Source organism: Pelophylax lessonae, assembly GCF_965119305.1.
Source record: "Pelophylax lessonae genome assembly, chromosome: 10".
Classification (NCBI taxonomy): domain Eukaryota; kingdom Metazoa; phylum Chordata; class Amphibia; order Anura; family Ranidae; genus Pelophylax; species Pelophylax lessonae.
The window spans coordinates 74,777,914-74,802,560 of record NC_138777.1 but is presented as its reverse complement, the minus strand read 5'-3'; the positions used below and the strand labels follow the sequence as shown (position 1 = coordinate 74,802,560).

Here is a 24,647-nt window from a genome sequence, read left to right as displayed (position 1 = left end):
ATTGCCGGCCAATCAAGACGCGCAGCGCAACTCGTGCATGCGCAGTGTGTACCCGGCTGTGAAGCCGCAAAATGTCACAGCCGGATGCCAGCCCCGCCGAGACCAGAGGGAGAGGATCGAGGCTTCGGGCGGCCGCTTTGCCGGACTGTGGGACAGGTGAGTGTGTGTTTATTAAAAGTCAGCAGCTGCTGACTTTTAATAAACACAGAAAAGGCTGGAACTCCACTTTAATATTTAAAAAGCATTGTTTTAAATATAGCTTACATACATGGGCATCCATATCTTCCCATTATTCATTATAGCAGATTCTGCTAGTCTAACTGTAAAGCTACCAGACAGAGACTGTCACCCCAAGATGCTCCTGGTAGCCAGGGACGATGTGATTTTTAGTCCATGCTACGCTGTTCAAGAACACAGCTTTTAGATCATGTCAATAAAGAGCATTTTTGTATACTCAAAATATTATTGTGATTTGGAATGCTTGCTGACTTGTTCCCTAATGGTTAATGTAAACTGTGAAGTTTATTGATAGGTCCACTTTAATATACCGTGCCTTAGAACCTCTGGGTGTACCAGTACCATAAATAAGTTGGCATACAGGGCAACGCATGGAATAGCTATTAGTCAGGAACTTGGAAGCCACATTGCAAGATGAAAGTAAGACAAGTCAGGTTGGTTAGCATCTCATTGTTCCAATTGCAGCTAGGACTATGATTACATATGACTTATGATCCATGCTGCTGCATTTGCTAATCAAGGACATACCACTCTCTCCTGGCAACATCTCTCTTGTGGATAAGGGGGCATCTGGTTGTTTTATTTTAAGCTATTCACACAGGAGGCTGAAGCCTGATTTCTTTTATTTATGCATGTGCACAGGAGATGGGACTTGGAAAGTATCTCTGTGGCTCGTCCTGGGCTTAAGGCCTGCTGTTCTGTTTTCATGAATATGTATCGCCTATGACAATTATGCTACGTGGCACTTTAACCCCTCCATTTCTATAATGCATTAAGCAACATTCTGCAGGACTACTAGCCAACTAGTGAGGGAATTAGATTTATTCCTTTAGGCTAAAAATTCACAGTTTTCCAATATGGCAACAACACATTCTATATTTGACCATTTCTAAAACAATTGCAAAACCCAGTCTATTCCCACTACAACAAATCTATTCTATACGTTTTCTTACCTATACCTTATTTACTCTTTACTGCCAAATACTTGCAAAATGAAAAGATTGATTTGTTGAATGGGCCAATGTCATTAATCAGTTATCACAGAATTGTAATGACTTGAAAAAAAGCATACTGAAAGTTTTTTTTATCACAATTTCTATAAAGGCAAAAGTGATCCTGTCACCAAAATACAAGTACCATTTAAAGCTGTACCTGTAAAGAAAAAAGTACCCACTTACCCGTCCTGCCAATCTCGTGGCTACTGCTCCATTAATGTGGAATCAGAAAAGACGGAGGTAGCACGCTGCTTCAGGTGAGTGGAATCAGCCTAACGGACTCCATGCATGGGTGCCAGCCCCAGCTCACTTCCCTGATTGACGCGTTTCACACACACTTTGTGCTTAATCATTACGTTATGATTAAGCATTAAGTGTGTGTGAAACACACTAACTAGCAACAGCTTCTTTGTGTCCTGGTTGTAGGTTTTGTACTTGAATATTGCACAATAAATGGTTCAAGGACTAGCTGTGGTGTGCAACCATTCTTCTTTGGATTAATGTGGAATCGCCAGGTGAATGTACTTTTGAAACCAACATTTCTGGGAGTGGTAAATTCCTCACACCTCGCAGCATTCACTGGATCCTCATCCTGCCCTCCCCATCACTACTCCCCAACACATCAGTGTTAGCAAGAGGAAGAAACTAGCGCTGTGGGGGGGGGGGGGAAGCAGGAATCTGACATTCCTGGAATGTTGGTTTAAGAGTAAACCTTAAGTGTTTCTAAAGGAAAGATTAAAATATATATATATATATATATATACAAATCTACTGTTTTGCGCAGAGCAGCCCTGATCCTCTTCTTTTGGGTCCTGGCTCCTCCCTCTACCAAGTGCCCCCAATAGCAAGCCTCTTGCTATGAGGGCACTCAAGCAAGCTTGCTTCCAAGCCAAGTTCTGTGTGCTCATTCACACATGGAGTACGACTCGGCCCTGGCCCAACCCTCTCCTCATTGGCTCACTGGCTGTTGCCAATGGCTTCTGCTACTGTGTGAGTCAATGAGGAGAGAGACCCTGGAGAGCTGCTGTTCTCATGCACATCGCTGGATCGAGATAGGGCTCAGGTAAGTATTGGGGGGGGGGAGCTACACAACATAGAATGCATTAAGATAGAAAAAAACCTTTAGCCTTTTGAACCACTTTAACTCAGTGGTTTGTCTTCAATGCCGTAGCAGTAGAGGCAGGTCTACTTTCTGTTTTAAAGGTACAGCATTTTAGTTTGACAACAGGGTCACTTTAAGAAACACCTTCTATTCCTTAGATGTTTGTCATGTAACACGAGAGCATGTTCCTTCAACAATTATTTTTTAAATGTTAGATGCTTTTTAAAGAAAGTAAGCCAAAAGAAAATGGAACTAAACTCAGGAAAAAAAAATAGGTAGACCTCATGATATCCGCATCGAGAGGAGTAAGTATATGCTTTTTTCTTTATAGGTGCAGCGTTTATATAATGTTTAGTTTGGTGCCAGGATCACTATAAGAGATTTCTTCCATTCCTAAAATGTTTATGATGTAACCTGAAATAAGGTTCCTGCAACAGGTCTTTTTTTAAATCTTTTTTTTTTTTTATTTTAATGACAGATGCTTCTACAGAAAGTAAGCAATGTAGCACTCTTGCCCTGGGTTAGCTAAATTTAGTATATATCTCTGCTGTAATTAGCTGAGCTGATATTTGCTTTTTTTTTTTTAGGTCTGACCAGTGTTACCTTAAGCCTGGCAGCTGATTGCTTTTGCTTGCTCTGGAAGACTATTCTAAAAATAGTGTGGGAGGGTCAGTCAGTAGGTTATAAATAGTTGTCTGACCCTAGCCAATTGTTGGGAGGCTGACCTGGAAGATGAGGCTAGTAAGAAGATAAATATTTGGGAGGATCTGATTAGAGCTTTCTTCCACTGGGGCCTTTCCCCCTGGGAGCATGCATGTGCGTGTTCCAGAGATGTTATTGCTACTCGGCCTCAGCAAGTGCTTTAAAACTTGCTACAGGAAACCTTCCTGTGGAAGCTTAACCACTTGCCGACCACCGCACGACTATTTACTGCGGCGGTCAGCCCCTCACAGTCAAAGCGACGTAGGAGTACGTCGCTAGCCTGTGAGGCTCTAGGGAGCGAGCGCGCGCCGCCGAAGGCGCGCTCCTGCTCGGTCACGGACCCCCCGCGCGTGTGCACTCGCGATCGTCCATTACACTGGGAGAAAGGCAGACGGCTAATGTAAACAAAGCCGCCTGTCATTCTTCCCTGTGTAAGAATGGAGATCATACGGTTCTGCTATGTAGGACAGTTGATCTCTGTTCTTACACAACAAGCCACATCCAATCACAGTTAGAATCACGCCCCTAGGGACACACTTAACCCCTCCCTCTCAAAAAAGTTAACTCCTTCACTGCCAGTGTCATTTTTACAGTAACAGTGCATATGTATAGCACTGATTACTGTAGTAATGTCACTGGTAACCCCAAAAGTGTCAAAAATGTCAGTCAAGGGTCCGATCTGTCCGCCGCAATGTCGCAGTCCCGCAAAAAAAAATCGCAGATCGCCGCCATTACTCGTTAAAAAAAAAAACAACAAAAATAACAAAAATCTTTCCCTTAGTTAGTAAACGCAATAACTTTTGCGCAAACCAATCAAAATACGCTTTTTGCGATTTTTTTCACCAAACATGTAGCATAAAACAAATTGGCCGAAAATGTTAAAAAATTTAGATTTTTACATTTTTTGGGGGGGAATTTCATATAAAAAAATGTGAAAAATATTGTTATTTTTGCAAAATTGTCGCACTTTTTTTGTTTATAGCGCATGATCAAAAAATTGCACAGGTGATCAAATACCACCATAAGAAAGCTCTGTTTGTGGGAAAAAAAGGACGTCAAATTAGTTTGGGTACAGCGTCGCACGACCGCGCAATTGTCCGTTAAAGTCATGCAGTGCCGAATCGCAAAATAGGCCCTGGTAAGGAAGGGGGTAAAATCTTCCGGGGCTTAAGTGGTTAATTGAAGAGGTGGGTGCCCTTGGCCTGAAGTTCCAGGTACAGAACTGCTCACTGAGGAAGAGACACTAGAGTTTGTTGCTTAAGGTCTGTGACAGTCCGCATAGAGTTTCAGATTGACTGGCTCTTTCTTCAGCCTTTTTTTTTTTATTGCTACTGAGTTGCTACTGAGGGGGCAGTTACTGCTGGAAAAGGATTTTTCAGGGAAGTTGTCCTCAAGGATTTTGTGTCATGAGTATCCTGAAAACGTAATCCCTTCTCCTTGCATTTGTTTAAGGTCTGCAATAAATCCTCAGAAGACACCCCTAGGCTGAACCTGAGTTTGCTGGTGTCCTTCTGGGAGTGGAGTTAATCCTGGCAGCCTCTGGACATGTAAGGGAGCCCCATTTATATCCAGCAGCTACAGTCACCGGGGTTAGCACTACAGCTAAAAAAAATAACTAAGCATAAAAAAGAAAATTGCTTGCAGGTAGACTTGGCCGATAAGACTTTTGAATGTCACAGTTTGCTAGAAATTCTTTTCTATGTGAACACTGGTGTCAGGGAAATCATATGCATAGTCGTGCAGGAAGAGGTTCACAAAAAAAGTGCACTTGCTCATAATACTTCAGTGGTGACAACTAGAGGTTCCCTAACTCGCACGCATGTGCATAATAATTCTCGAGTGACAACTAGATATGCCCTAACTTGCGTGCGTGTCTGTGCACATGCGTATTAGTGTGAATGTGCGTGATTACTTGGCGCTCACTTGCCTACTTAAGTGGTTCCAGAGACCAGAAGATTGCTGAGTGGTCATCAGCTTCTACTATCTGTGACCTGATCTTGTCTTGTTCCTGTGTATACCCAGCTAGTTTGACTTTGCTCTCTCCTGATACCTTGTTGCTGACCTAGCTTGTGACTTTGCCTTTTGCTTTCTGTTCCGGGGGCTTCTCTGCTCACCTGATACTGACCCTGCCTTAGCCCTGACTTTCATCTGGATGCAATTCTGTACCTCTGCTTCTTGGCCGCTACCGACTTCTGCCTGCGTGACCACCCAAGATCCTGCATTTGCCTGCTTACCAGCTTGGTTGCTGCCTGCTGTTCTGCACCTACCGCTGTGTACCTGCACCTGCCAGTCCACCAGTCTGCCTACTGTCCTACACCTGCTGCCGTGTATCCGTATCTGCAGGTCCAAGAGTCTGCCTGCTGCTTGGCACCTGCTGCAAGTACCTTCAGTTAAAGATCTCCATCCAGGCACCCATGCCACTCCATGCCCTGTTATATCCTGTCACCACCTTCAGGATAAAAAGGACAGGAGGTGTAAGGGAAAGCCCTTCTATTAGCTCTGCCTCAACCAGGTAAATGACAATTGGCATGCAGCACAGGGCTGTCTTTGACACAGGGCAAAAGGGGCAGCTGCCCTGGGCCCAGTCATTGTTGTGGGACCCAAAGCAGCTGCCCCTTGAGCCTACATTGTCCGCAAATAGTTTATAAGTGGATTTAGGAGGGCCCAAGAAAATGTTTGTCCAGAGTCCAATCAATATTAAAGATGGCCGTGCATGTGCTATGTGTTTTACGCTCTCAGACAACTCCTGGCCCCTATAGGAAAGAAACCAGGTGCTGTGATGAGGAGGCCAAACTAACAGAGTGAGGGTTGGACGCTCTGTCAGGTTGTTATTGCTGTGTGAGTCCCCATTGGGAAGATTCATCCCTTTATTTGGACTGATGACCATTGTCACCAAAACAGAAAGTAAGTGGAAATCCAACATTTTAGAGTTGTCTCCAAAACAAGAAGGGAAGGTACAGCTTCTAATGGGGTTACCTGTTCCAGGGACTACTCTGTAAAAAGGGAATTCCCCCCCATTGTGAGATGTTCCTCTAATTTTCTGTTGCATCCCAGGGACAGGGGATAAAAACAGAGCATCCCAGTCTTAGTGTGTAGGGTTTGATATTGAGTTGGCCCACGCTTTGCAGCTATAACAGCTTTAACTCTTCTGGGAAGGCTGGGGATTATTGGTGGGGTTGTTTTATCAGGGGTTGGGCTTGGCCCCTTAGTTACAGTGAAGGGAACTCTTAAGGCATCAGCATACCAAGACATTTTTGACAACTTTGTGGGAACAGTTTGGGGTTGGCCCTTCCTGTTCCAACATGACTGCACACCAGTGCACAAAGCAAGGTCCAAAAAGACAGGAATGAGTGAGTTTGGGGTGGAGGAACTTGACTGGCCTGCACAGAGTCCCGACCTCAACCTATAGAACACCTTTGGGATGAGTTAAAGCGCAGACTGTGAGCCAAGTTTTCTCAACCATCAGTGCCTGACCTCACAAATTAGATTCTGGGAGAATGGTCAAACATTCCCATAGACACACTCCTAAACCTTGTGGACAGCCTTCCCAGAAGAGTTTAAGCTGTTATAGCTGCAAATAGTAGGCCAACTCAATTTTGAACCATATGGACTAAGACTGGGATTCCATTAAAGTTCATGTGTGTGTAAAGGCAGGCGTCCCAATTATTTTGGTAATATAGTGTGTATATATGCAGGTTCACCCTGAGCACATGTGACAGACGTGAAACTGTCTGGAGAAGCCATGGAGAACATTATGCTGCCTGAAACATCTTTAGGCATCGTTGGTTTGGTGGTAGATCAGTAAGGGTCTGGGGAGGCGTGTCCATGGAGGAATGCACAGACCTCTACAGGCTAGAAAATGGCACTCTGACTGCCATTACATATCAGGATAAAATCCTTGGACCCATTGTCAAACCCTACACTGGTGCAGTGGGTCCTGGGTTCCTCCTGGTGCACGACAATGCCTGGCCTCATGTGGCGATAATATGCAGCCAGATCCTTGAGGATGAAGGGATTGATACCATTGAATTGCCCCCATGCTCGTCTGACCTAAATCCAAAAGAACACCTCTGGAACATTATGTTTCGATCCATAACTAGGAGAGTTCATGGGGCAGAGGGAATCCAAGTCTCAGAGGAGTTAGAGAACTCCTATCTAAAAGGCAGGAGTGGGTACATGCAGTGAGGTGCTGTGCCTAAAACTGATTGAATTTGAAGAGCCCATGGTCTGGGAAACCAAAGAGAGCAGCAGTACTGCTGACAAGATTGCCAGATGACTCCACATTTTCATTGAGTGTTTGCTTTGGGAAGTTAAAACCCCTACATGGCAATCTTTATGTGAACTTTTATTTCCATTATACCTAAAAACCATCTCTGAAATAAAAAGTAGTAACAAATCTGAAATTTTCAAGCTGTGACAGGGGAAGGCGGTAAGGGGAAACCTTCCACTGAGGACACCTGTTCCAATGGCAGGTTTATTTCCTGGTGTATCTCTGAGACAGGAAATGTAGAGGAGAAATCTCCATAATGGGACACACACAAAGAAATAAACTGCCTACATAACGCATTGTTGCTCTGCAGTATTATTCGGCGCATTGTTGTGCCATTCATTCTCACTGGCACCCTACAAATCCTTGTTGACAGATGTTGGTTACAGACCTGCCAAAAATGCTACATACACTTTTTTTGTGTATGTGTTTTGGTGCATTATGCTGCCCATTAAAATAAATGGGCAGCCTTAATATATTGCTCGTTAATGAGTATGCAAGTTGGTCTTCAACCATTCCTTATTATATCAAAAACTATGAAATATTTTGACTATTTATTTCATTTCAAAATACCCAATTTAAAGCCCACCCATTACTTAAACTCACCGGCCTCTTATATGTTAGGCGTTAAAAATCACCAGTATAAAATATAAGTGATTTTTTTTCTGCTGAGTGCATATCCTTGGCTGGGCCAATACATGCAAAACAGGAGCTTGCAGTCATTTAGTGTGCAGGCATTGTTTCAAGGCATCCATAGTAATTCACTACACAGTGTGCCATGCATCCATTGGAAATTCACTGCACATGTATGGTTTTTACTAGATGCTGGTGTTGCCTGGCAACCTATTTAATCATCAGAGTCACAGTAGACATCTGTGGGCCACCAGGACATGTAGGCTACTTACATGCAGAAAAGATCAAGGTAAGTATAAGGAAAAAACATAGGAAAGTAAATAAGTATTTTTCTTCATGTTAGTTTTTTTATACTTTGCACTTTACAATGGTTACTGCTTTTTTACTTGACAAAGGAGGTCAGCAAGTCCCAAAACTATTTATGATGCTTTTGCTTCAGTAAAACTATTTTGATTGCAGCTGGAGTGCCCACTTTTCTCATTGGATTTGCTATATGGTGCCATTGTGAGCTGTTACAGCTCTGTCCAAAGAGCGGACATAACAGTACGCAATCCTCAAAGGTATGCTGTGCGGGATGGTACTTGTGGATGTTCCTAAAGAAGGTCACAGTTACAGCTGTCATATCAATTACAACTCCATTATCCCTCTATCAAAAGTGCTGCCAGTTAGTGTAATTATTGGAACATGAAAGCATGAATTATCACTGCATACAGACTGCCAGCCGTGGAAAGAAAACTAGCTATAAAAACTCAGCTTGAGGATCTTTTAACTATTTTTTCTTCTTGCAGACACATAACAGCGAAGTGTAACCTTTATGGAGAATAATTATTATGATGCTTCATTGTTTTTAGAGGTCTATAAAGTAGCAATCCGTTTTATGCCATCTCTCTTAGGCTGGGTTCACACTTATGCAAATTGGATGTGGGTTTCCCCACATCCAATTTATATGACAGAAGAGTGTGCATGGCTCTCTATGGAGCCGGTCTTCTTTTAAAATACCGCTACCTATCAGATACTGCAACCGGAAGTGACATACGGACTAGAACAGTGATGACGAACCTTGGCACCCCAGGTGTTTTGGAGCTACATTTCCCATGATGCGCATGCACTCTGCAGTGTAGTTGAGCATCATGGGAAATGTAGTTCCAAAACATCTGGGGTGCCAAGGTTCGCCATCACTGGACTAGAACAACTTACTGCGCATGCGCTATGCATTCCAATAGGTTTCCTAATATGACAGAACATGAAGCAGAGGCGGACATCTTCTTACACCCACGCAAGTCTTGAATTTTACACTTATTTTAGCAGTAAACTCACCTTATATACTAAATCACAGTATTACATTTCCATTATTATTGTATTCTAGTAAGTATAGTGAGAAACCTGCAGGTAGAAGGTGGCGACGGCCATCTTGGTACACCCCGCACTGCTCAGCGACAGTGTAATAGTCGGTCACGGTGAAATAGTCTATTTCAGTATAAATGGTGAATTTACTGCTAAAATAAATGTAAAATTCAAGACTTGCGTGGGTTGTAAAAAGATGTCCGCCTCTGCTTCATGTTCTGTCATATTAGAAACCTATTGGAACGCGTAGCGGGCATGTTGGAATGCATGGCGCATGCGCAGTAAATTGTTCTCGTCCGGTTGCAGAATCTGATAGGTAGCTGTATTCTGATAGAACACCGGTTCACACACCTCTGGGACAGCCACAGTCCACACTGGAAAAGGGTTCTGTGAGTCTTCTGGTCTGTTTCAGGTCTGAACTTAGGCAAAAATGCAGGCCTGTTTAGCACCTGCAATAAAGAACAGGGACGCACCAGACAGTCTGCTGTGAGCCTTGGCTGGAGCTAGTATGAACCCAGCCTGAAAATGTATTTAACCCCTTTCTGCTGCTTCCTGACAGCCATTTAGGTGGATCTTAAATCAGTATTAAATCCAAAAATGTTATATTTTACAGCTTGCCAAACATTAGATGCGGTGGCTGCATTCGTTTTCCATTTTTAGGCTTTTTCCCCTCTGTTTTCACCTGGTGATCTGGCCAGTAACACACCTGCTGTATAAGAGTTCCCCCACTCTGGGTGAATGAGCATAGGGGGACACCTTTGGACAGCAGCATTGTGAGCCTGGCGTGAGTGGAGTGTAATATGTATTAGCAGATTTAAATACACTAACAAACGGAAGCCAAACTCCAGCTAAAACTTTATAAGCAGTTGCAGCAACAGTTTTTGCTTTCTTTTTAGGATAAAGGTTTTACATAAGTAAGTAAAACTGATCATTGTAAGTGCCCCTGTGAGTGTTGACTGGTTTGTGTCATCTCTTAACTGATATGTCTTCAAATGAGATTGTTCTTTTGAAAAACAACAGATTTAATTGGCCAGTTTACCAGGTGAAAAAGAAGAAAAAAAAGCCTGAAAAAGAAAATGTACAACGAGTGAATTCTTAGCACAGAACAGAGCCCTATGGGCACAAATATGTGGTAGCTAGGCTTTAAGGACCACCCACCATGCTGACGCATATCTGTGTTACTCCTGCAGGAACATGTTAATGCCAAAACATTTTTAGTTAGAGTAAGGAAGTGTTAAAACCTGTCAGGTTTTTATTGGTGGAAAGTATGGCTAGGTAGGAAAAAGAAAAGGGCTTCGAGCCCGAAGGTAAATTTGATCCCATGACATCCCTTCCCGACATCAGAAGGGGGCGTGAAGATCAGAGCCAGGGAGCTTTGCCCACAACAGGATTAAAGGTGAGTGTAACACCAATTAGAGCATTTTGATGGGGTGACACCTCTGGACCCCTTTACATTACACAGCCCCCCCACACCTCTGGACCCCTTTACATTACACAGCGCCCCCCACACCTCTGGACCCCATTTGCATTATACAGCCCCCCACACACACCTCTGGACCTCTTTTGCATTACACTGCCCCCACACCTCTGGACCCCTTTTGCATTACCCAGCCCCCCTCCCAGAGTTGTACAGAGTGCAAGGTACAGGAATGCATTACGAACAGAGTGCAAGGTTCAGGAATGCGTTAAATACAGAGTGCATGCTTCAGGAATGTGTTACGTACACAATGCAAGGTTCAGTAATGCGTTATGTACAGAGAGCAAGGTTCAGGAGTGCTTTGTATGGGGTGCAAGGTTCAGGAGAGCGTTGTATGGGGTGGCAAGGTTTAGGTATGCGTTACGTACAGAATGAAAGGTTCAGTAATGCTCTATGTACAGAGAGCAAGGTTTAGGAGTGCTTTGTACGGGGTGCAAGGTTCAGGAGTGCGTTGTACGGGGTGCAAGGTTCAGGAGCGCGTTGTATGGGGTGCAGGGTTCAGGAATGCATTGTTAAGAGTGCAAGGTTCAGGAATTACAAAGAAGAGATCCATTATGCAACTGAATATTAAAAATACATGTGAAAGATTTCAGTAGCGCAATCTGACATACTACCAACTGTATAAAGAGTCATAAATTTGGTTTCAGAAAGTAGTTCTTAAAAATTGTCCATTGCCTAACTTGAAAAGAAATGTGAGTAGCATAATTCAGAAGAGTCCGTGGTATCCCGATTTGAAATTACAGGAACACCTCTCACTCCACCACCGATTCTTAATCACAATCCCAATAAATTGACCACTCACCAGAACAAATTGCCTTCCACTCTCATGGACAAGGCAAAGATTGCTTTAAATAATTTGTCCCGATCACTAGATGATTGATATAGGATCCTCTCACTGTCTCCTCCTCATCGAGATGTTAGAGTGCGGTCATATGCAAAAAGGAATAATCTCTACTAGTATAATAACGTTTTTTTTTAAATCATCACATTTATTAAAACTCCAATAGTTACACTCACATGATCCAATAATTAAAAATCACATAAATGATACTGCTAAGCATGTCCTGCAGATCTCACCCTCTCCACGCTGGTGAATAGATGATTCAGAGACACCTGCTGGTCACGATCAGCTGTTTTCAGTTGCCGTGTATTCACTCCCAATGCATTACGTAATTTCCGACTTCATCACATTTCCGACTTCCCCCCTGTGACGAAGTCGGAAATGATGAAACGCATCAGGGCGTGACTATACGGCATCCGGAAACAGCTGATCGTGATCAGTGAGTGTCTCCAAACGATCTATTCACCACGTGGAGAGTGTCTGCAGGAAATGCTCAGTGGTGTCATTTATGCGATTTTTAATTATTGGATCATGTGAGTGTAACTATTGAATTTTTTAATAAATGTAAGGATTTAAAAAAATGTTATTAGTAGAGATTATTCCTTTTTGCATATGTCTGCACTCTAATATCTCGGTGAGAAGGAGGCAGTGAGAGGATCGTATATCAATCATCTAGGTAAACGGGACAAATCATTTAAAGCGATCTTTGCCTTGTCCATTTAGGAACACAGGATCCCTTTGTTCATAACTGACAGTACAGTGGTCTGCCTCGTTTACAACCGCAGACCGCCGTTCTTTCTCCACGAGGAGCGATCGGAACCGCCGGACCCGCTGATTGGCTTCCCCTGTGGCGAATAGGCACGGGCGCCCCCACTAGTGGTCCCACAAAGCGATGTACAGTTACGTTGTTTCATGAGACAGACAGTAAAACTGCGGCGGGTGGTTGTTAAGTGTTTAAACATCTCAGTGTACATAACAGAGGAGGGTCCAGGGACTGCTAAAAAAAATGCCCAGCTGCTCCTAAATGTCCCTTTATCAGCAGCATTGTACATGAGGCCTAAAGTGGGGTACGCACTATAAGAAAATCGGGCAAACGATGGTCCGATTTTCCTCGTTGTTTCACAGTAAATCGGAACCGATGAACGCAACTTCATACGAAAATTCTCATTATGACAGAGGCTTTTTTTTGTTGTTTATTGTTTCTGATCATACGCAGTCTTACTTTTCTGATTTTTCTTGTACAAAAATCGTACGAAAACGGTACACATTAAACAAAAATCTTTGTTTTTTCCTGTACGAGAAAAATTTTGGAGTTTGCCCCTTCAAGAATTATCGTACGAAAATTCTGAATCCTCTGTAGAAAGTTCTGTACACGCTATATGAGAATTGTACAAAAATTCTTTGGACGAAAATGGTCGCCAGATTTTCTTATAGTGTATACAAGCCTTTAAGGTGGACTAACCCTTTAGGTAACATAGTTTGGATATGTGAGAATAGGTTTTATTGGACACTGCTTGTGGGACTCTTACTGCTGTTAGTGCTGCTGGCTGCCAAGAACCAACTGGTCATTGCAAGGTGGTCATCCATGACTCTGAAACCGTGTATGTTAACATGGACATCAATGGGTTAATGCACCCAGAACAGAATGGATAAACAGAGCTGTGCTCCAAGGGACAGCAGATCTCTATGTTCCTAATTGTTTCTCTTCTGGCCAGAACACTAATTGTTCTCTTTGATGCAGAAGTCTCTGTTAATTGATGAGATTAAAGTATAAAACACATGTTTTGTGGCTTTTTCAGAACCATAAGCGCGGGCGGTTGGCCGCGTCTCCTAACGTAGCAGACTGAAAACACAGATACTAATTTACAGGCTGGAACGCGGGAGAGATATTGTTGTGAACAATAATAAGAAAGAAAGGAAAAATGTGCTAAAAATGAGACAATAGGTGTGCAGTTGTGATAGAAAATATGTTGGTATTGTTACAGGTTATTTGATCTGATTGTCAAAGGAAAACAAGTCACAGGGCTCCTAAAATAAAAGACTTTAGTGTCTTAATTGAACCCATTAATTCCACAATCAATGGCAGCTGTTTTACCACAAGTGCCCGCTTACACAAGGGAGCAAGAGCAATGTCCAGTCGGATGCTTTTGGCAAAATATCTTGCAGTAAGAAAAAAACTTTATTGATTTATTTCAGTAGTGTTTGCCTAGCAAGGCTTCATAATATAGCTACACAGCTGTATGAGAACAATGTACGCTTCATGTGATAAGACAATAGAGATTCACATTTATTATCATAGCAGTGTTCTCTACCAGCGGCAAAAGTGTTGAACTGGTGATGGCATGTGTTAAAATGGTGATGAACATCGGGCTGCCATTGTACTCCTCATCTTATAAGGTGAAGAGTAGCAAACCTCCACATCCAATCAGAAATTGTTTTCCTCTAACTTCTCTTACCAAACAAATGTGAAATCTGATTGGTTGACAGTTACTGACCATTATACCCAGCAGTGGCAACTGGTGCATTGGGGGCGCAGGGGTGCCGCCCCCCCCCATCCATGCGTCTAGCCCCCTAATCTACATTCCGGACGCATGGAGTTCAATGGGGCTTTTTATTTTAAGCATGTGATAAGAGCCAGAGGCTCTAATAGGCTAAGAAAAAAGGGATGGCTTGGGGCACAGAGCACTTGGGATATGGTGTGCAGCCTGGTGTGGTCCGGGGGGGGGGTATGATACGCCCCCCCGGCAAATAAAGCACCAGCCGCCACTGATACCCAGGGCTTTTTTTTAGCTGGAATGCGAGCGAACGCAGTTCCGGCACATCAGCCACTGAATGTATGTAATGGCAAGGGGTACTGGGGTGGGCTAAAGGATCTATTGTTGCTGGCTGCTGGGGTATCTATTACTACTAGAGGAGATCATTTGTTGCAGGGTTACTATTGTTGCTAGGAGGGAACTATTATTGAGGGAGGAGTCTATTAATGCTGGCTGCTGGGAGATCTATTGGTGCTGGGGTGGATCTATAGTTGCTAGGGGAAAGGTACTGTTTTGGGGATGGGGGGTCTATTGTTGCGGGGGAATCTATTGTTGCTAAGGGAGATCTATTGTTGCTGGGGGATCTATTGCTGCTGGCTGCAGGGAATCTACTATGTAACTGTTTTCCTTGTTATCGTTAACACATTCCATACAAATTAAGTAGTATTTTCCAAAAGGGGTGATACTGGGAGGTGGGTAGGGGGTGACACAGATGGGGAGATTACCTACACCTTTTCTCTGAGAATATTAAACTAGAAATCCAAGCTCCAGTAGAAGTCAGCTTCGTCTTCCCACATCCTCCCTCAGTACAGTCTCTAGCAACAAGTAAAATCAGTTCAGAACTGATAAGCTATCCAGAAACCTCTTTAACAGTACTAAAGCCAGATGTTTACTTATTCATTGTACCACAGCCCATAAAGGTCCTTGGCTTCTAGGGACAATTTAAAACATTCCACTCAACTTATTATACTTTGATTGAGGACTTTTGCCCATTGTCGTTGTTCAACCTCCCTCTCTAACAACTATAGTAAGAGGTGCTCAAAAAATGTAAGTATATGGTTTGCAATTTTGTAGGCTCAGATAGCTGGTAAAGTAAAAGTGTACCTAAAGCCAAATTTGTTTTTATTTTGGATTGGGGTAAGAATTGGATAAAACCCTACTGGATTTCGTGTTGCTATCTGTGTCCTATAATGACTAATTGTCCAAGGAATGCAACAAACTTACAGTGGGTAAAATAAGTATTGAACACGTCACCATTTTTCTAGGTAAATATATTTCTAAAGTTGCTATTGACATGTCATTTTCACCACATATCGGTAACAACCCATGCAATCCATACATACAAAGAAACCAAAACAAATATTATCAGAAATGATAATGTTCATGATAATGTGTAATAAAATGGAATGACACAGGAAAAAATATTGAACACACAAAGAAAGGGAGTTGCAAAAAGGCATGGAAAACCAAGACACCAGCTGAAATCTATCAGTAACTAGAAAGCAATCCTACCCCTTGTCAGTGCAAATAATAGTTTGGGGTGGAACATCATGGTGTGGGGCTGTTTTTCAGCATATGGTACTGGCAAACTTCATATCATTGAAGGAACGATGAATGTAAAATTGTACCAAGACATCCTTAATAAAAATCTGCTGCCATCTACCGGAATGATGAAGATGAAACAAGGGTGAACATTTAAGCAAGACAAGGAAACTCTCAATTGGTTTTAAATAAATTAAAGTTGCATGAATGGCCCAGCCAATCACCTGTTTTGAATCCAATAGAAAATATATGGAAAGAACTTAAGAGTTCATAGAAGAGGCCCATGGAGCCTTCAAGGTTTGAAGACTGTTTGTGTGGAAGAATGGGCCAAAATCACACCTGAGCAATGCATGGGACTAGTTTCTTCATACAGGAGGCATCTTGAAGCGGTCATTGCCAATAAAGGATTTTGTACAATGTATTAAATACATTTCAGTTATCATGTTCAATACTTTTCCATGTGTCGTTCCATTTTATTACACATAACTTAATTTCAGAACATATTTGTTTTGGTTTCTTTGTATGTCTTTGTATGTATGGATTGCATGGGCTGTTACCGACATGTGATGAAAATTTCATGTTAATGGCACCTTTAGAAATATATTTACCTAGAAAAATGGTGACTTGTTCAATAATTATTTTACCCGCTGTATGTCTTTTATTTATTTATTTTTTTCAACCTAACAATGTAATAGGAATTGAGAGGAAATTCCCTTCTATTTCTGTTTCAGTGACAGATCATCCAAAACATTTACACTTCATCTAAAAGGTTCCATCTTTAGATACCCTTTAAATATAAATACCCACTCTGAGCTGTAAATGAATTCCTCTATCCAAAACATACAAATAATAAACCCGATGGTGCAAAATATAAATGTCTGCTGCTGTGCTTAATAATCCCTTATAATATAGGATACCAATTAAGAAAAAAGACACTTCATAGAGCCCAGCACTGAAACTTTTCAAACTTTTTAAACACACCCACTGTGACAAAAAAAAAAAAAAATGACAGAAACATACATATTCCCTTCCCACATAAAAAAATAGTGCTATATATGCTCCACCGGCTTGGGATCCTGAAGTAAGATTGTATACATATCAAGGAGTGTGAATGTTTTTGGACACTTTTATTTAGCTGTTTTTAAAAAAGTGATTATTCATTAACAACACTTGTTTCTTATGTGGGAAGGAAATATTTAGGTTTGTGTTTTTTTTTTGTCACCGTAGGTGTGTTGAAAAAGTTTCAGCGCTGGGCTTTTTTGAAGACCCTTCAAGCTCTGGTTAACACCAGTGTGATTTGTCATGCAATTTGATAGTTCCAAATAACATGACAAGTCGCACCCGATTGCCAGCAATGGGATTATTCAAATGTTGCAGCAACTCTGAAAAAGGTTCCTGCGCTATTTTTTTCTGATTTCTTTGTGACTTGCATAGACTTTTGTTAAAGTCACTGATATGTGGCTTGAAATCGTGCTGAAATAGCGTGATTTCAAAGCTACACTAGTGTGAACCAGGGCTGAATATAGAAGTGACACCTTTATTTTTGAATACTGCTTGTTAAATCAATTGTTTGCAGCACGTGTTGTATACTTACATAAGACCCTTTGAGGTCTGTAATATATTATACCAGGGGAATCTGGGTTCTATTTTACCTCTTGACATTCTGCACAATATAAAAGGTCACTAAAGGGCATTCCATGATATCCTATACTTGTGCAAGAAATACAAATTCATTGTGAACTATTGCAGAGCTGTTCAGCATTTAAATGATGCACTCCCACCCCACCCCAATAATACCACCTTTACAGACATATCAGCCAGTAGACCAATTCCAGGGGCCAGGAGCAGCTGCTGTGTTAACCAGACCATCAACCCTTTACCATCAAGTGGGTGGTTCAACAGGGGTGCCCAGGGACTGTTTCAATATTCCTAATTTTATTTTTTTTATGAATTCAATTACAAGTATTTATATTACATTTTGGTAATAAACCAAGGGCATCATGGAAACTGGAGCAGGGAAATCTCCTGAATTCCCATGCTCCATTTGGTAACGTGAAACTTTGAGATGCATGCATTCTGGAGCTGGCGACCCCAGAGTTCAGATATGAAATAGAGCATTTGTATTAGGTGTATGTCTGGCCAAAAAAAATTTTTAATGGATAGTGTGGATAGAGTTTACAACCCTTGTTCATTATTTACTCCTCCCTGGGGTTCTGTTAGAGACTGCTAAAACATTCTTTTTAGATGTATTTTCACTGAAAATTTGTTATAACCAAGGTCTGATTCACAAACTACTTTGTAATACTCCTACCCAACTCAGCATGAGTTCCTTGTGTGCATCCCCTCAGTTCCTATTCCAGTATCCCATGTGTAGAACAAATTCAGTGTCTTCCAAGGGCTATGGAGCCCCTTAAAGCACTAGAACCAAGCAATAAACCTAAACTAGAATGGGCGTATTCTTCTATCTTTTCTATACATAAATCATTACCCGTGCAATGTACCACATGTAGTGAAGATAACAACATTAGTGGTTCATTTTCCATATTTAACACACTTTGATAATATAAATATATAAATATAAGAAGGAGAACTAAGGAAGTGATAAAGAACAGTGAAATAGAAAAGGATAGAAACTTACAAGAAAGATTTCATGTCCAGGCCATGATTACGAATCTGACCAACAACATGGTCCCAGCTGCCGGGGTTGGTCCGGTTCCTGATGCCAGCTTGTCTATGCTTGGACCCAGCTGAGGATGGAGGCCGGGTTGTACCAGTGCGTTGTGAGCGGGGATTGCTGGTGTTACTGCTGCTGGATGATGGAGGTTGTTGCTGCAGCTGTAGCTGCCCCAGACTCTGGCTGGTGGTTGGCTGGCAGTTATTGTGCTTTTGGTGAAGGCTGAGAGGTTGCTGGAGGCTTTGTTGGCGAAGCAGCGTGCGAGGACGCTGACATTTTAAGTCTCCTGCAGAGGTGGGGATATGGTCGAGGGTAGTAGCTGCTGGCAAAGTAGGGTCCACAAAGCTTAGGCACAGGTGAAGAAAAAGAGAAAAGGAAAAGTGAAGGGTAGACATTGCAGTGCAGAAAACAGACACAAAACATAGAAGATAGATATTTGCAAGCACCTTACATTGAATAATAAAAAAAAAAAGTGATATCAGTGAAGTTTTAGTACATCATGACAACCAATGAAAACGATCATCCCTAACTGGGCTGGTTCTAGCATTCTCTAACGGAAAACACCACCAACAAATTAAATTTCATTCTTGGTGGTTGCTGAAAAGCTAAATCACAAATGATATACATAGCTATTAGGTAAATGACCCTAGTAGTGCCCACCCAAAATCAAATATCTGTTATCCATGGATTTGGGCTTTAAATATAGGATATGACGGATAAAGCCTGGAGTTAAACAAAATTTCAGTGGTTCCAACAGAAGCAAGGTTCAAGATGTCAGGATTAGGATTAGGAAGCATCTTACTGGCCATTATGGACAAGGCCTTTTTTTTCTGTAGGCTATGCCAACCACTACTGTTGTCCTGTCTATCTCAAGAACCCCTTGCCTTGTAATTTTTAGTGCTTATGGGATGCTCTTACCCAAGATCCAACTGGTGGATTCCTCCTTACCTCCTATCCTAATTGCTAAAAATCAGTGAGGCAGCTCAGCAGGGTAAAGCAGTACCTGCACAGTATGATCTGTATTGCATGCTGTCAGCTTACATTTTGCTATGGATATAAAAAAAGGTGGGGATTGGGGTATAATGTGTAAACACTCAACTCCTTAATTCTTACTCACCATCAGGTGTCTTGCCCTCTAACCAAAAGCATACAGGGTAAAATAAAAGACAGTTAATACTGGAAGGAGTAAAGCTCCCCCAGTTAGAAACCTAGTGGTTATTTAGGCAAGAAGATTGGAAAAAAGGGTTAACAATTCAATATTTTATTGAAGACCTGTTTAAAAATATATCACTCAAAACTACTCAAGTGGTGCACTGCAAAAAGAATTCCCCTAAAGACACCTACCATTAAAAACTTAAAGACAGTCATATATTGCGTCCGGACATACCCATGTTATCCTGCCTTGATCTGTGCAGTGCTTTGCCCAGTCTGTTGGGAGGAACTCTCCTTATAAATATCAAGGCAGTGGTAACCGGGGTGAATTGTTAACAATTTTGCCCAATTTTCTTGCCTAGATAACCACTTGGTTTCTAACTGGGGGAGCTTTACTCCTTCCAGTATTAACCGTCTTTTTTTGTACCTTATATTTTGCTGTGGCTGACGATTAATCAAAAGCAGTGCACAGCTCTTGTTGAATTTTGTGAGTACTGCTTCAACCCTGTAGGAGGGCAGAATGCTATCACAAAAATGCTCCCCATCACCTAAAATGTTTCCAGGGAGCTAAAACACTTTTATAAAGCAGACAGGATATTTAGAGGGAGGGGGAGCAGGAGAAGGTCTCCTAATTGAATCTCAAACAGCGTAAAGGAAGTAAACCTAATATTTATGTTACTGCTTTTTTTTATGTTGCCAATACTATATATATATATATAAATATATATATATATACATACATACATACAGTAAAAATGGGCCAAGAGGTAAAAATCTTGTTGCAGGGGTTCTCCTACAGGATGACACCCCCGTGTGAGCACCAATGTAACCACATATAATGTCCTAATGTTTTAGATAACTAAAGTACATTTATTTAAATATAAATATTCGTTTTTTGTAAATACGTAATTACACTGTTACAGTGAATTTATTTGAATGACCATAAGTACCCCAAGATAATAGGATCTTGGAAGTCTCCCAATTACATCTGCCAGCTAAACTCAAAATGTTAAGATATGAAATTTGGTAGAGAAATTTTAGAGATGTCAATTGTAACTAAATAGTTCCATCTAAAATGTAACTTCGGTTTTGAAAGCCTCCTGAAAAATTACAGTGCAATTCCTGGTATGCGGATGTGTCTAGGCAATCTTGTGCTCACAACCTAATCTGCCGTGTATGATTTAGACACTGCTAAATAGTTTCATGTGATTTGATGATTTGGTGATGTCACTACCGTTCTGCTCATTGTTCCTGCTGGAGCCTCAGACATAAAACAAAGTCTTGCCTCTAACAAGATGGCTCCCTCCACATACTGTAGAGATACAGTGCAGAACAAGGCATAGTAAGTCAGTAATGAGGAAAGATCAGTCACAAAGAGACCACAGGCAATGCTGGTGACTATGACTTTGCCCTCTGCCTGGCTTTTAATGGGCACAGCTTTCAGAGTACAGTCCCTCTTTTGGGAACCTGCAGTTCTAGGTGAATCAACGTTTTTTCTAAGCCTAAGTTATCTACAAGTGTCTCGTAGTCACTGGTGGAAAAAGAAGCAAAACTGAATTAACTTTTACCTTACTCTGTTCTAGCTCAATGCAAAAAACTGAACTATGACCTAAACTCATCATCAACACAAAGGAATCTGTTTGAACATCTTGTGCCCTTTTGATTAAAAAGGGTGATTGACTGTGCTTCAATATAATTTTTTTATAGATTTGATACTAGCAGAACGACAGGCATATTGCAATTATATCACAGCCACAATGCTTTCCTACACTTTACATGCTATACATGTGCTATTGACATCATTGGAGAAACTATGACCTTCCACATATGTGCACATTAGTAGTAAATTAATTTTGGGTATGTAGCTAAAGATTATATCAATGACCCTTTTATAGAAGCAGCAAGATAATATCATCTTGTATTGCCTCCCTGTATTTTTTTTAAGGGGTATGTACTGGTACTCACTAATTTTACAAATAACACAAATAACACCTTTGCCCATTTACCTTCTAACTATTCCGTTTGGTGTCTGTGCCAGGGGAGGGCATGATATTGTAATAGTGCTCCCTACATCCCCTTGTGTTTCCATAGCCCCACCAACACCTGTTCCAGTCAGTAGGAACTCCAGTTTCCCTGCTTCTGTCAAGACTGCCAACAACTAGAGTGCATTAATGTGCCTTCATTGGCTATGCAATCCACTGTATTGGATCATCTCTGCATATACCCCAACTGTAGCCATCACTACAGGTAATTAAAGTGGGGAATTAAATCTTGGGGGCATATGTTTGATGGGCAACAGGGAGTTGGACTGGTTGGTTGTGGAATGAAGCGGTGGTCTGGCGGATTGTAAAATATAAGAAGCTCTGCTAGAAAGGATTGCTGTGGAATTAACAGGCTCTGCTAGAGCAAATGGCATGTACCCATGGAATACCTATAGCTGCCATACATAAGTGTGTTCTCTAAATGGGCTTTAGTTTTAAACTTTTTGGATAGTTGGGGTAACCTCTTAATTAGCTTTACTCGCAAGTGAAATATTTCTGTAGTATAGTTGGCACTTCTATCCTCAAGAGCAGGAGCCACACAAGCAGAGGCATTGTCATCGTAGTGTCTGGCTTTAAGATACATTTGCAAATGTATGCCACTTACATGTAAAATTTTATTATGAATTTGGAAGAAGGATTTAAGCGTCCTTCCTTTTGCTAACTACTACAACTAAATGCTTGGAGACGTGTCAGTTTCATTCACAGCTACGAAGCAAGGTGATGAGCTTTAAAAGGGTTGTATAGGCAAAAGATACCACTTCAAAGAAAAAGATAATGCTTAGAGATCTGTGTTTGGTCATTTTTACACTGCGTATACAGCTATCCTGCAACAACTACTTGGACTATAGCTTGCAACTTTTTTTTTTTTTTTTTTTTAAAGCCCGTAGCGTGTGCAACACACTCAAAAGACTCCACCCGGTGCAAAAAAAAGTGCACACACACAAAGTGAGAACACAAAAAAGCACAGGGTGTGCGAAATCGTATGGTCTTCCCTCCGAAGAGGTAGGACCAGAAACCTCGATCCCCCGGGGCGCAAAAGAGGACCCTCCACTGGGGAGGTGCCTATTTGGGAATGGGCACGGATTCAAATTTAGACAAGCCTCGACTAAGGAAATAAAGTATCCAGTTGACTGAACAGTAGTTATGGTTGGAATGTGTAAACTATTATTCACGTATTGCACTTACTTCACCAACCCCCCGCCCCCCACCCCCCGGCTACATTGATAAGGTAAGATTACCTTAAATATAATTGTTGCTATTTCAGATGATAACAGAAGTGAAACTTCTCTGGGGTGTGGTAACTTGGGAAGAGGAAGAGAGGTGTGGTGTTCAGTAAGAACCCATCCATCATACCATTATTGGTATTGTTGTAGGAAACATGGTCACAAATGAAAAATATACTATTGTAATATTTTATGATGAATTATTTTTGTAATGTAAAAACCTTTTGTTAAATTATTATTCAAATAATTATTACTGAATCATGACTAGAAGAGAGGCTCCAACCAAAATGTTGTTCCACCACAACAATAGTGCGCTAAGCCAAATATTTAACATAGCAGGCTTGATGCTTTAAGCTGTGGAATGCAATATATAAAAAAGTGAGAATGTAAAAAAGAAATAAATAATAATTTCTTACAAAGTGCTAAACACAAACTGTTCTATCACACAGTACAGAAAACTACATGAAAGAAACATTCTCCTGCAGTTCAAACAACAAAACCTGAATGTATTAAATAGCGTAGATACAGAATGATAAGTAATTCATTTCAAGGGAGCAATTCCATTTTTTCACATACCTAAAGAAGAAGAATTGCTACCTTATATATGAAGAAGGGGGATTGCTACCATACATATGACAAAGGGGGACTGTTACGCTATATATGAGGAAGAGGTTTGCTCCCCAACATAAGAAGAAGGGGGGTTGCTCTCCTGCATATGAAAAAGGAGGATTGCTACCCTACATATGAAAAAGGGGGATTGCTATACCCTATATATATAAAGAAAAAGGATTGCTACCGAACGTATGAAGAAGAAGGGTTTTCTTTCCTACATAAGAAGGGGGGTTGTTCTCCTGCATATGATAAAGGGGGACTGTTAACCTATATATGAAGTAGGGGGATTGCTACCGTGCATATGAAGAAAGGGGGGGGTTGCTTTTCTCTCTGTACCTAAGCTATTTAATACATGCATTTGTGCTCCTTCCATGGAAAAGAAACACTGTTAACATTTTCTAGTTTTCATTCGTGACAAGTAAAAGGTACTTTCATACTCAAAATAATAATGTCATTTGGCCAGGCTGACGTTCTGAAATGTGGATTTTAATGATGCAGGCACATCTATCCCTTGGCTCATCATAAAGCCTCTTGCGCACAGAGGGCTGGACATGTTCAATAAAAATGCCAGTATCTTTGCACTGGTGCAGTGTATCGCGCCCCAGAGATATGAATAGCTGTACGCTGGTGCACTCAGATATGTGCCAGTGCTATTGAAAAACCTGATTATAGTATACGGCATATGCAAAAAGTAGGGGCATGATTAGTTTAACCACCTCCTTCCCAAGCCTTTTCTGACACGTCGCTCCTACATGTAAAAATCTACTTTTTTTTTAGTACTAACTTTATTGCTATTACATGGGATGAACAAAATCCCTTGTGACAGCATGGGCCGTGACAGGTCCTCCTTATGGAGAAAATTGGGGTCTATAAGGACCCCAAATCTCTTCTCTGGCCCCCCATGCAGCCGATCAGACACAGATCGGTCTGGTTAGCTGCTTTCCTGGCCGCTGGTGGCCAGGTAAACAAAGGGGCGGGACCAGAAGTGACAAATTACTTGTCGCTCCTGGTTTCCAGGGTTACAAAGAGAGAGGAATGATGGCAGTTCCTCTCTTTCTGTACAGGGCAGCCATTGCCGCCAGCCACATCACTCTCGGTCTCGGCAATGGGACCAGAGTGCCGAGAGAGGCAGCGGAAGGGGGGTGGGATCTCCTTCCACCACCCACATAAGTGATCGAGTGGCTAATTAGCCACTCGGATCACTTCTGCATTGTAGAGAATCGCCGGCTGCAAACAATGGTACCGGGATGATGCCTGTAGGTGCAGGTAT

The 24,647-nt window shown here is 41.6% G+C and overlaps 1 protein-coding gene across 3 annotated transcripts in view; it reads right to left on the bottom strand.

The window, feature by feature from the left end:
• The window catches only part of SYT7 (synaptotagmin 7), a 584,377-nt gene that overhangs the window by 142,064 nt on the left and 417,666 nt on the right, over positions 1–24,647 (bottom strand). For 2 of the 3 annotated variants that reach the window (XM_082269832.1, XM_082269833.1), the window contains one exon: positions 18,313–18,693. The exons of the other annotated variant lie outside the window; for it this stretch is intronic. In XM_082269832.1, coding sequence (XP_082125958.1) covers positions 18,313–18,693 — 381 coding nt within the window. The remainder of the gene's footprint in view (positions 1–18,312; positions 18,694–24,647) is intronic. 3 annotated transcript variants of the gene reach the window in all.